Here is a 10,984-nt window from a genome sequence, read left to right on the forward strand (position 1 = left end):
AATTTATAGCTGACACAGCTTCGTTTTAGAACAATAGAAATAAAAACTAAATGCCTTCAAAATCCGTACTACATTTGTTATCTAGAGGTGGAAAAACGATACGTGAATCCATTTGTCGTCGTATAATATATTAATAATTATAATATTGAATAGTCAAAACGACAACCATAATACTATAAAAAAAAAAAAAATAATCGTTTCTATAGCGCCAGCGGCAGAAGTCTTGCCACACGCACTTAACTACGTGCATCGGCGGACAATGTACCTACGTAGTACACGGATTCGCGTAGCCATGTATCAGGATATCGATTATTTTTTTCGTTTCCTTCCGACCTGTTGAATTGTTATTAAGACTGTAATATTATTCGCTGACGATGCAGTCCGTCCAGGTGTTATTACATGTTAGGTTATTACAAAGATATTGTTGTAATAACTCGACGATATTGGACCATCCGCACAAGCGAATTTTTAGACGTGTTCAGACGATCGCGAATCGGTAGTGTCCCCCCGTACGGCGACGTCGATCAACATCGGTAGAAACAAGTACAATAGTATTTTTATTAATTTCCATTTCAACGGATTCAAAGAGCCGATTACAACAGTACAGCAATGTAACGCGCTATAATACCGGACTGTGGGAAATTGGAAAATTGTGTTCGCCGTAAAAGTTGTCACGTCGGCGGTATTGACTATTGATTAATGTTCGTCGAGACACTGGGCGGCGGAATGATAACTTGGAGGACGGGGACGGGCATAGTAACGTTGGAAGCACTGCAGTGCCGCCGGCCGGCCGAGAGTGCCGCGGCGAACACCGATCCGAAAGCAGCGGCGGCGGCGGCGACGAGCCTGTGAACGACCGCGCTTTGCTATTGCGCGTGCGTGAGCGAGCGTTTGTAGTCGGTGTTGGCGAACAAACGACGGGTGCGTGCGCGTGCGAACCGTCGTCACTGTCGCCGCCGCCGCCGCCACCGGGCCGCGTACGGTACGTACTTCGTGGTGCGCATGCGCGTCATCGTACATCGTTGTTTTATCACCGCCGCCACCGCCGCCGATCCCGAGCCGCTTGCAGTACATGCAAACAAGCGGCGCTCGGTAGCAGCAGCAGTGTCAGTCCACTACACCAGTCCGTGTATCTCGCGTGCGGTTTTCCGAAAGTTCTTCTTTAATTTTTTTTTTTTTTATTACTTATCGTTGTTCTTCCGTTTTCGTTTCTCTCTCAGCGATCTCACTCGTCTTCGCGCGACCTGTGTCATTCGCCATACCGCACCTGCGTCGGAATCGCAGCACACACGCGAACGAGGTACGTAACACATCACACGGTCGCACACCGTCGTCTCGCGCGTACACGACGCGAGCGCGCGCGCGCTCACATACGCACCATCAAACAGCAGTTCAAAGACGCCAACGCGCACCGCCATCGGTTTTTCACCGTCAGTTGTGTAGTCTTCGTCGCACCACACGCGTAAGTAATACCATGCGCGTCTACGCACTTTTTTGCGCGCGGCGACGGTGACGCTTTTGCCGGGCGTTTACGCGCAACGTCGTAAAAGTCTTGTTCCGGTGCCTTCGGCCGCTACGGTGCGTTCTTCCGTGTTGGTTTTCAGCCGCTTTGCCCAGCAGGTGGTGTCCCGGAGTAACGCGCGCGTCGTCCCGGCAGTCGTGTGCGTGCGCGCGCGTGTCCGCTTACGCGTTCGTGTACCGGCGCGTGAATTTTCGTCGCGCTCCTGCGCGTCCGTGCTTGCGAATGTTGCGGGCGCGCGCGCGCGCGCGCGCTTTGAACACCACCCGTGTTCGACGACAGGTGGTGATGATGATAGTGGTGTCTGTGATTGGTGATTACGGTGGTGTTCGAAACGCGTTCGTGTCTCGGCGCCGTTGCCCAGGCGATTCGTCCGCGCACCCTCAGGTCCAAACCAATAATCATTTTTGCACAATACTTTCAGGATTACCGTGAAATCGGCTCCGGGCTTCTTTTATCACCGTGCGTCGATTCGTTGTTTTTCGATTTTCCGATGACATTTTATGATCACTTTTAGATTTTCTGTCTAGTTTTTTTTGTCATTAGATAAGTGAAAGTTATTCATTTCTGAAAACGATTATTATTTGCCAGAAATGAAGTATAATTTGAATTTTGATTTATCATTAATTGTTAATAGCGCTTAATCTCTATGTATTATGTAATTAGACAGCTACTTAAGCTTTATGAAAATGTTTACTACTAGCTTTACAATTTTGTTTCACTCGCTTTTACAATTTTTTTTACGATTAATTAGCAATTATACATAATGCATACTTAAGATACTTAGGTATATATATATTCTTAATATTATATTAGTGTGCCTCAATATAGGTTTAGGCTATACTAAATCTTATAATAATAATATTATTAAATAAGTATCTAAATAATTAGTACATCTAATATCTAATAATTTTAACAATAAACAGTAAAAACGCTTTGTGTTCAAATTATTAGATTGTAAACAATCTTGTTAATTTATTTCAAATTAACTAAATGAAACCAAATTAGATATTTTACACACAATTTAACAAAAATATATATTGTTTAGTTTTATTATAAGACTTAAGTGAACTTTACAAAATCAGATTTTTTCTGGTAGGTACCTATATATATTTTTTACTAAATTAAAATACATATTACTAAACTATTATGCTACAGACTTTTATTTCTAAGAAAATGCCTATAATTTTTGGATAGATTATATGCATAAAATATACTTAAATTTTAAAATAGTAGTGTAAAGTTGATAAATATGACAAGTCTTAACATTAACAAATAAAATAATTTTTTTCGATTTTAAAATTAAAACATATTCATTATTGGTAAATCTATATATATATAACTGAAAACAAGCAAAAGTGGAAATCTTTATTACGGGTTGTCTTCAATACTACTTATTCAATTGTCATGCAGTTTTTTATAAATTAAAAAGGACACCACAGATTAGGTTTTAGGCATAAATTTAATCCGATGAATAATTATTAATTAAAATAAATGTGTAAATTATATACCTTACATATTATGAATGTAAAGTACAATTTTTTTTTATAAAATAGTGGAATAACTCCTGGGTGAAGTAGGGTCATTCAGCTTGTTTTGTATAAAACAGTTAACTAAGAAAAAGAGTTATAAACTATTATATTAGTTTGTCAATAGATTTATTAGACAGAAAATGTCATGTTTGTATCTTACTTTTCAATATTTTTTCAATTATTTTTTCAGACACTTCAATATGGATCAAGAAAGTGGTAACCGAAGGAGAAGTTCCAGATTAGCTGCAAAAGGTGTTACAACGCCAAAAACTGAAAATGTTGTAAAGAGATTAATAAAAAGTACTGAAAAACCTAAAAGATCAAAACGCAAAACAACTGAAGAAGCAATTGAACTGCCCGAATCTAAAAAAACTAAAACTGAAAATACTGAATCTTCCACAAAGGTACCTAATGCCATTAACATTGAAGAAAAAAAGGTACTTGTCGTTAGCTTGGTTAAAAGTGACGCTGTTATCAAGTCTCCTAAGATTGAAGACAATGAAAAAACCAATGTCATGCCTCAATCCAATGTTGAACAAAATGATAAACCAGTTGTCGAAGAAAAGACTGAAGTACCCCTCCAAGATTCTAAAGAACAAGAGGTCATTGAAAATATTCCTGTTGATAAAGATTATAAAGAAGAGGTTAATTCACCCCTAAAAGTTGATGAAAAACAACCTGAAGATTTAGAAGAACCTATGATTATCGATGACCTTGTAGAGTCGGAAGAACCTATTAAAATTGAAGAACCTACTAAAATTGAAGAACCTACTAAAATCGAAGAACCTACTAAAATCGAAGAATCCATTAAAATCGAAGAACCTTTTAAAATTGAACAATCTATTAAAATCGAAGAACCTGAAAAGTCAGAAGAACCTATAAAAATTAAAGAACCTGAAGAGTTAGAAGAACCCATTCAAATCAAAGAACCTGAAATTCCTGAACAGCAAAATAATGCATCTATAAAAGAACCAAAAAAAGAATCATTCGCATCTGAAAATATGAATGGTAAAAGTGATGAAAACGAAACAGTAGAGCCGGTGAATGAAATTGTAAACAACGATATTGAACAAAGTGTAACAGTTAATGATATTTTAACATCTAATGGGGAAAAATCAGTCATAGAGTCGGAGGTCATAGAACCCATAAAAGTTTTCTGTGATGACAAGAACCCTGTTGAATCTGAGGTGATTACAGTTAAGACTGTAACTGCTCCTACTGCTGACGTAATTACCACCAACAATGATGCATTGATTGTTGAACAAGTCGATAAGGAGTCAGAAAAACCAGATGATAGTGTGATCGATTCTACGTCAACTGATGAAAATGTACCAAGTGTGGAACAATCAAAAGTTGTAACCTAATTTTTTGCCATTATTCGTAAGTACCTAATTGTTATATTATATTTTTAAATTCCTTGCCCAATTTTATTTTTGTAATTGTTTATGTTCAAGATAATTTAAAACTATTACAAATTGTTTTCCTTACATTAAAAATAAAATCTAACAAGTTTTCATTGAATAATAATAAAATAATATATAAATAAATAAACAAATAGCTTATATATAGAAATAAATAAATAAAAGTTAAGCTTAGAGTATTATAATATTTGTAAAGTACAATCAGTTTTAAATTAAAAATTCATCATCAGGTGTATACAAAATTAATACAATTGCTTTTATTTATTTAATTCTATTTTTTATTATTTTATTAGTAAAATAATGCTTATATTTTGGCACATAATAATTTTTAAATTTATCTTATGTATATAATAACAGTTAAAATAAAATTGCCCATTTAACATTTTATTCATCATGTTATGATTTGTTTACAGGTTTTGTAATGAAGAACATATAGACTTGCATTGACTTTCTACTGATAATATATAATAACCGTGCTCAGTAGTTAACATATACTTATTTTGTTTCTTTCCTTTACATTATATACAATTTTCATTTATCAAGATTGTAATAAATATTAAGAGTTTTGTGTTAATTTTTTATTTCAAATGGCCATTATTAAAAACATCATTTTTATGTAGAATTATTACAAAATCCATGTTGAAATAATTGTATTTATAGTATTAAAAAAATAAATTTTATTTATACAACTAGAAAAAAAGGATAAAATATTATTGGTACTAATATTTGTAAGCATATTTTGGTTTTAATGTCTAATTGTCACTGTATTTTTTAACGAAAATCTTAAAACTACATTTTCAATTTAAACACTGTTGTCAGTGTTACTAATTTACCTAAAATGTCAAGTTAATTTTACTAAAAGTTATTTATATATTACTTGTAAGTTCTTTGTTAATTTCAACCATGAAGAACTCTGTATATGCTTTTTAATATAATAACCAAAACCTCATAATGATATTACTAGAAATTATTTCTCAATTGTTAGCAAGTTTATTGCAAGTTCAAAAGTTAACAACTCAAAATGTACCACTTATTAATTTTTAGTAATTCTTAAGTAATCATTTTGTAATATATCATACAAGACGTGTAAATAATTAAAATTATATTCTTTTAAAATAAGCAGAATTTGAATTGATTTAGGAAGTATTAGTGAACTTATATCTTTTATTAGAAGTGTTTTTCTTTTTTAATGATTATATATATATCAAGTGAAATATGTTTTTTTTTTTTTGTACAAAAAAGATGAAATTATATTTAATAATGGACGTATTTGTACTATTTGTTTGAATTATTATTTATAAAAACATTTTTGTTGTGATCTTTAATATTCAGTGTTATTGTTTTATTTTATTATCTTTATATTAACCTGCTACTCTTATCAAACACTCTTTAAATTTATACAATGGGACCTAAAGTATACTTTGATAATATATGCATATCAATGATAAATTGCGATGGTTGATATAAATTTGGTACTAAAATATTGTACGTATAGTAACTATTTTCTTTTTTAATTTATATCAGAAAATCAATATTTTAATTACAAAAATGGTGTCTACACTATACTTGAGATGTTAAACATGGTCATAGTTTCTGACAAAAACTGCATCAAAGTATGCAGTGTGTTATGTATTATACGTTTCGTCATTCGTACAAATTTAATTTCAGTTATTTTATTAATTATTTCATCAAATACATTATAGTTTTTATATTTTATTAATGTAATGTAATCATTTTTTTTGGATTTTTGTGTTGACTTACAATAAACATTTACTATTTATATTGACAAATGTCTTATTCATTCTACATTTGTAGGCAATAACAACTTAATTAAATTAAGCGTATCAATACTGATAAGTTAATAATATGTATTTAAAACAATTTTCGTATTTCATAAACATACATTCAATGATAGAAACATGAATTAATATCCGAAGAAATTTGCCAAAAATAATATTTTTATTTTCTTTGATGTTATTTCTTTAAAATAATTTTTGTTTTATTTAAACGTACGTACGTACAATTGAAGATGATAATCAGTTCAAATTGGGGGTCTTACTTTTTTTTACATCAATACATAATTAAGTGTTCCGTGACATCGAGCACACGTGAATGTAACAAAATAAAATACGTGAGTTAATAAACGCTAAAACACGTGAACATTTAGTCGAAGTTATGGTCACGTGAATTAGTAGTTAATCGTGTAAATAATTTTGATTGGTTTGAAAATGTATATTATTTATTAATTATATCATAAAAAAAAAAAATTTTAAAAAAATAATTATCAACCAACGATTTCTAGAATGTTGTCATATACCGCAATACAAACAAGATGTGAATACAAAAATTCTCGGAGATACATGTATATAGTAATCCACGTAAATAATAATATTAATTTACGGACAACTTTAAGATACATGTCTTAAAAAGCAAATCCTAATTTCATATGATTACGTGAAATAAGAAGCACTAATTCAAATAAACTTTAAATGTATTATTAGTTACATATAGTATTAACCATGATGATAATAGTAAAATATTATGTTATAATAATTGTTGTGTTGAATAAAAATATGAATAGTTGTGAAAAGGTTGCACTTATTTATATTTCTTATAAAAGTAAATGATTTTAATCATAAATATTATAAATTACATATTGCTTACAATAATTTTACAAGCTTATATGCTACATTATTTTACATGTTCTTGTTTATATCAGTTAAAATATGCAAATATGTTTATTAAAAAAAAAAGATATAGTAAACGCCTTACAAAGCAAAAATTCATTCAACAGTTTAATTTTTTAACTCAATTTTAGAATTATTTTAGCATTTGAATGTTGTTTTACAATAACAAGATGAACAGTTTTAAAATATTAAAAGAATACAGTTCACAGTTATTTAATAAAGTAAAATTTTCAGAAACTTAAGTGATGTATATTTCTACATTTTATTTTTAAATACACACAAATTATAAGTATGAAAAGTCGCATGAATAGTATCAATTATGGGTCAGGTTTCATTGTATTATCATAATTCAGAATTTATTCATTTAGTTATGTTTTATTTTATTGTTATTCTTATATTAGAATTTATCGAAAAAATACTGTATATATAATATATATATATATATATATATATATACTGTTATATAATAGGGGTTTTTTTTGTAATATAGTACCCTCAATGTATTAATTTATGTACGCCAATAATTTAGGTGAAATTTGGAAAGCCCACTCAATCCCATCTTATGTAGAATATTATTTTTATAGAAAATATTATAATCTATCATTAAGTTCTTTACATGTTCACGCTAAATCTTATAGTTTCTGAATTAAACAAGAAAACTACCCTCTTTTACCATATTTCAACCCTAATGCGGCACCAAAGGTTGAGGAGATCTTCCAAATTTCAACAAAATTATTTATATATACGACTTAACAAATTAGAGAGGCACTATATTAATTTTTCAAAATATAATATTTCACCTGTATAAATAATGAGCTCCCTAATACATATACCTATTTATACATTTATATAGTTTGTACTTTGATTTAACTTGTGAATGATCTAAGTGCAAATATATGTTACGGGACTTCTGAACAACTTATTTAACCAATTTATACTTATTAATTCTGTATAGACTTTTAGGAAGAATTTTTAAAATTACTTTTATTATTCACCACTCATACCATACTGCTTTATTTACCGTGACAAAGTTTTAATCCCAGTCTGAAGTTTCTGTGGACAGCCACTTCATTGTAATTAAATTATAAATATATAAGTTCAATGTATATATTTTTTCTTCTGTATCATACAGAAGAACTGTATATACAGTTAATAATAAAAATGCATTTAACTCTGAATTTAATTATTGACTGTGCTTTCCGATTACGCTCTTGTGTTTAACTTCCTCAAAGTTTTTTAAACCATTACAGTGCATCTGCTTTAACTATCAGAATATGGCTTCGACTGAAACTCGATGGGTTGTAAAACGGAAATCGTCAATGATTGACCATTATGTGACGACAGTATTGACCTCAACAATGCGATACGTTCCTTTGCTACATGAGTACTCGTCGAAAGAAAATGTCCATTATAATAAACCGTGGTGGGTACTATATGTTAAATAAATTTTAAAAAAAATATTTTAAAACCCAGTTTCGTATTATATATTTTTATAAATTCATATTTATAAATATTTAAATAGACTAATAATATATTTGTTTGGAATGATTAGTCTGATAGTATGTACTTCTAAAAACCTGTTTCTATTTCACGTATTATATAAAAAAAATTATATTTTTCACATAACTATTTAGTTGTTACACATGTTTCATAAGTAAATGAGTGCATTTTATTCCATTGTAAAATCGAGTAAAAATAAAATAACACGTTAAACTTCATCAGGACCGGCGTAAGGCTAAATGACGCCCCAGGCCAAAATGCCAACTGACCTTTTTTTCATACAATAACATGTACTATCATATTACTTAAAAAAAATGTTGTTCGTGGACAGAAATACGGAAAAATTATATAATATGCTCAACTTGTACATATTTTATTATCGTCTAATTTTTTAGTCGCGAATCATAATAGCTTGACGCGATCCTGATTAAACGATAACAAATATTCGGGAATTTTTTTATTTATAGAGCAACATATAGGTATGACAAAAATTTCTATGCTAAACCATACTAAATATACTTAAAATATACTTATATTATTTTAATACATGGTTAAACATAATGACCATTATAATTATCAATATTATAATACAAAGTTATAGGTATTTTATATTAAAAAAAATAATAATAATATTATCGATAGTGTAAAATTGTAAAAATCAATTTCGGCACCCCTCTAAAAATGGCGCCCTAGGCGACCGTTTGAGTCGCCTTACCCTCACGCCGGCTCTGAACTTCATGTAGATACTAAAGTTTATGTATATATTTATTAATTGTTGAATGTTAAGTAGCGTATTTTGTAAATGTCGTTTCCATCAATGCAATGGAAAATATACCATGGTGGTATAAATTCCTTTAAAAAGTTCAAAATTTCGATTTTCAATAATCTGAATAATACATAAAATACGTAGTATTACGTAGTAGTGACTCGTTACAAACGTAGAATCAAGTTAGATCACGAAGAATGATTATTGGACGAACAGTACACTGGTGAATAAAAATGAATGGATAAATAAATACTAGCATAAATTATGCATTGTTATTGAAAATGTTCACAACAGTTGCAAACACGTTCCTTTGTCTATGGAGTACACGCAGCATATTATTTACAATTTATAGTTGCTGCTCAGGTACGTACAGGCCCGTATCTAGCGAGAAGGGAGCCGGGGATTAAACTCCGGGCGTAAAATTTTACAAATAATCGAGGACCTTAATTTCTTTTTAATTACTAACCTTGTAGACAAAAAATGTAATTCTTATGAGAAAAAATTTAACTATTAAAATGTAACTATAAAAATATAAAAAATGTAAATATTTTTAAACTGCCCTTAATTGTAATACAGATAGTAAAAGATTATACAGAATAAATTGATACCTACCATATTGTTGAGCGCAATTCGGGCGCCAGTATTTATTTTTAAATTCCGATACAGAGTAAGATTCGGCGATCTCGCGAAACGTCGAAGTCGAATAATAACAAAAACAACGTGTTTTAAACCCATTTTAGTTTAGATCCTAGTTATAATCGGGAGCACGAAAAAGTATCCCTGCCGTCATGCGACAAGCGTCTGTACTTCTAAAGTGGTTATTAAATAATTAAACTAAAAGCTATGCTATCCGGGTGCCAAGATCCGGTCAGCGCTCAATACCGTAATACAGGACCTGCTATTACCTGGTAACGGTTGCGTGACAGTACAATGTTGAGAACCAATGACTACAACGGTGGTTACGAAAATCGGTTCATGGATGCCGACACTCATTTTTCATGCTCCCTACCATAGTTGAAAAATGTAAAAATTAACTAATCAAAACGGCTACAGATTTACCAATAAACATGATAACGTATAAAATCTCCAGAATTTACTTTAGAAATTTATTTTAAAAATCTTGCATTAGGAAGATGTATCGTACCTACTTGATCGTATAGATCAATCAAATATAAACATATTGGAAATGTTACACGAGTACTTAATAACCGAAATTTTTCCGAATGTTTGTACTGCAATCCGTATTCCGTATTCACTTAACGTTGCTGGGTAGTACCGCAAAATATGAACGTAACTATAGTCAGTTCAAACTGATTATAACTTATTCGATCCACAATTAGCCAGAACAACCTCGCGCACAAATCGTTATTGTCAAGCAAAATATAAACCGCGAAGACAGTTAACTTTGCCACGATCGGATGGGAGAATAATCGAATTTCAAACGTTTTAAATAGGTTAGCAAAGTTTGTACTTGGATATTTTCTATCAAATAAAATGTATTCATCATATTATACACATTGTGTATATTAGACGTACTTATCGTTTTGAAAATCTGACCG

General features: G+C 30.8%; 1 protein-coding gene across 3 annotated transcripts; it reads left to right on the forward strand.

The window, feature by feature from the left end:
- The first annotated feature begins 1,018 nt into the window (after positions 1–1,018).
- On the forward strand, positions 1,019–4,919 carry LOC112679914 (probable serine/threonine-protein kinase kinX). Of its 3 annotated transcripts, none has more exons than XM_025549860.1 (3): positions 1,019–1,300; positions 3,242–4,431; positions 4,886–4,919. In XM_025549860.1, the coding sequence occupies exon 2, from the start codon at positions 3,252–3,254 to the stop codon at positions 4,413–4,415; it is 1,164 nt and encodes a 387-aa protein (XP_025405645.1). In that variant the 5' UTR covers positions 1,019–1,300; positions 3,242–3,251; the 3' UTR covers positions 4,416–4,431; positions 4,886–4,919. The 3 variants fall into 3 exon arrangements, with proteins under 3 accessions (XP_025405645.1, XP_025405644.1, XP_025405646.1); XM_025549859.1 differs by having other exon boundaries at positions 1,020–1,462; XM_025549861.1 differs by lacking the exon at positions 1,019–1,300 and adding an exon at positions 1,508–1,981.
- Positions 4,920–10,984: the final 6,065 nt, after the last annotated feature.

Source organism: Sipha flava, unplaced genomic scaffold (assembly GCF_003268045.1).
Source record: "Sipha flava isolate LNK unplaced genomic scaffold, YSA_version1 170_pilon_pilon, whole genome shotgun sequence".
Classification (NCBI taxonomy): Eukaryota; Metazoa; Arthropoda; class Insecta; order Hemiptera; family Aphididae; genus Sipha; species Sipha flava.

Excerpts from the sequence above, each read along its gene's own strand:
- LOC112679914 (XM_025549860.1), top strand. The coding sequence starts at position 3,252 with ATGGATCAAGAAAGTGGTAACCGAAGGAGAAGTTCCAGATTAGCTGCA.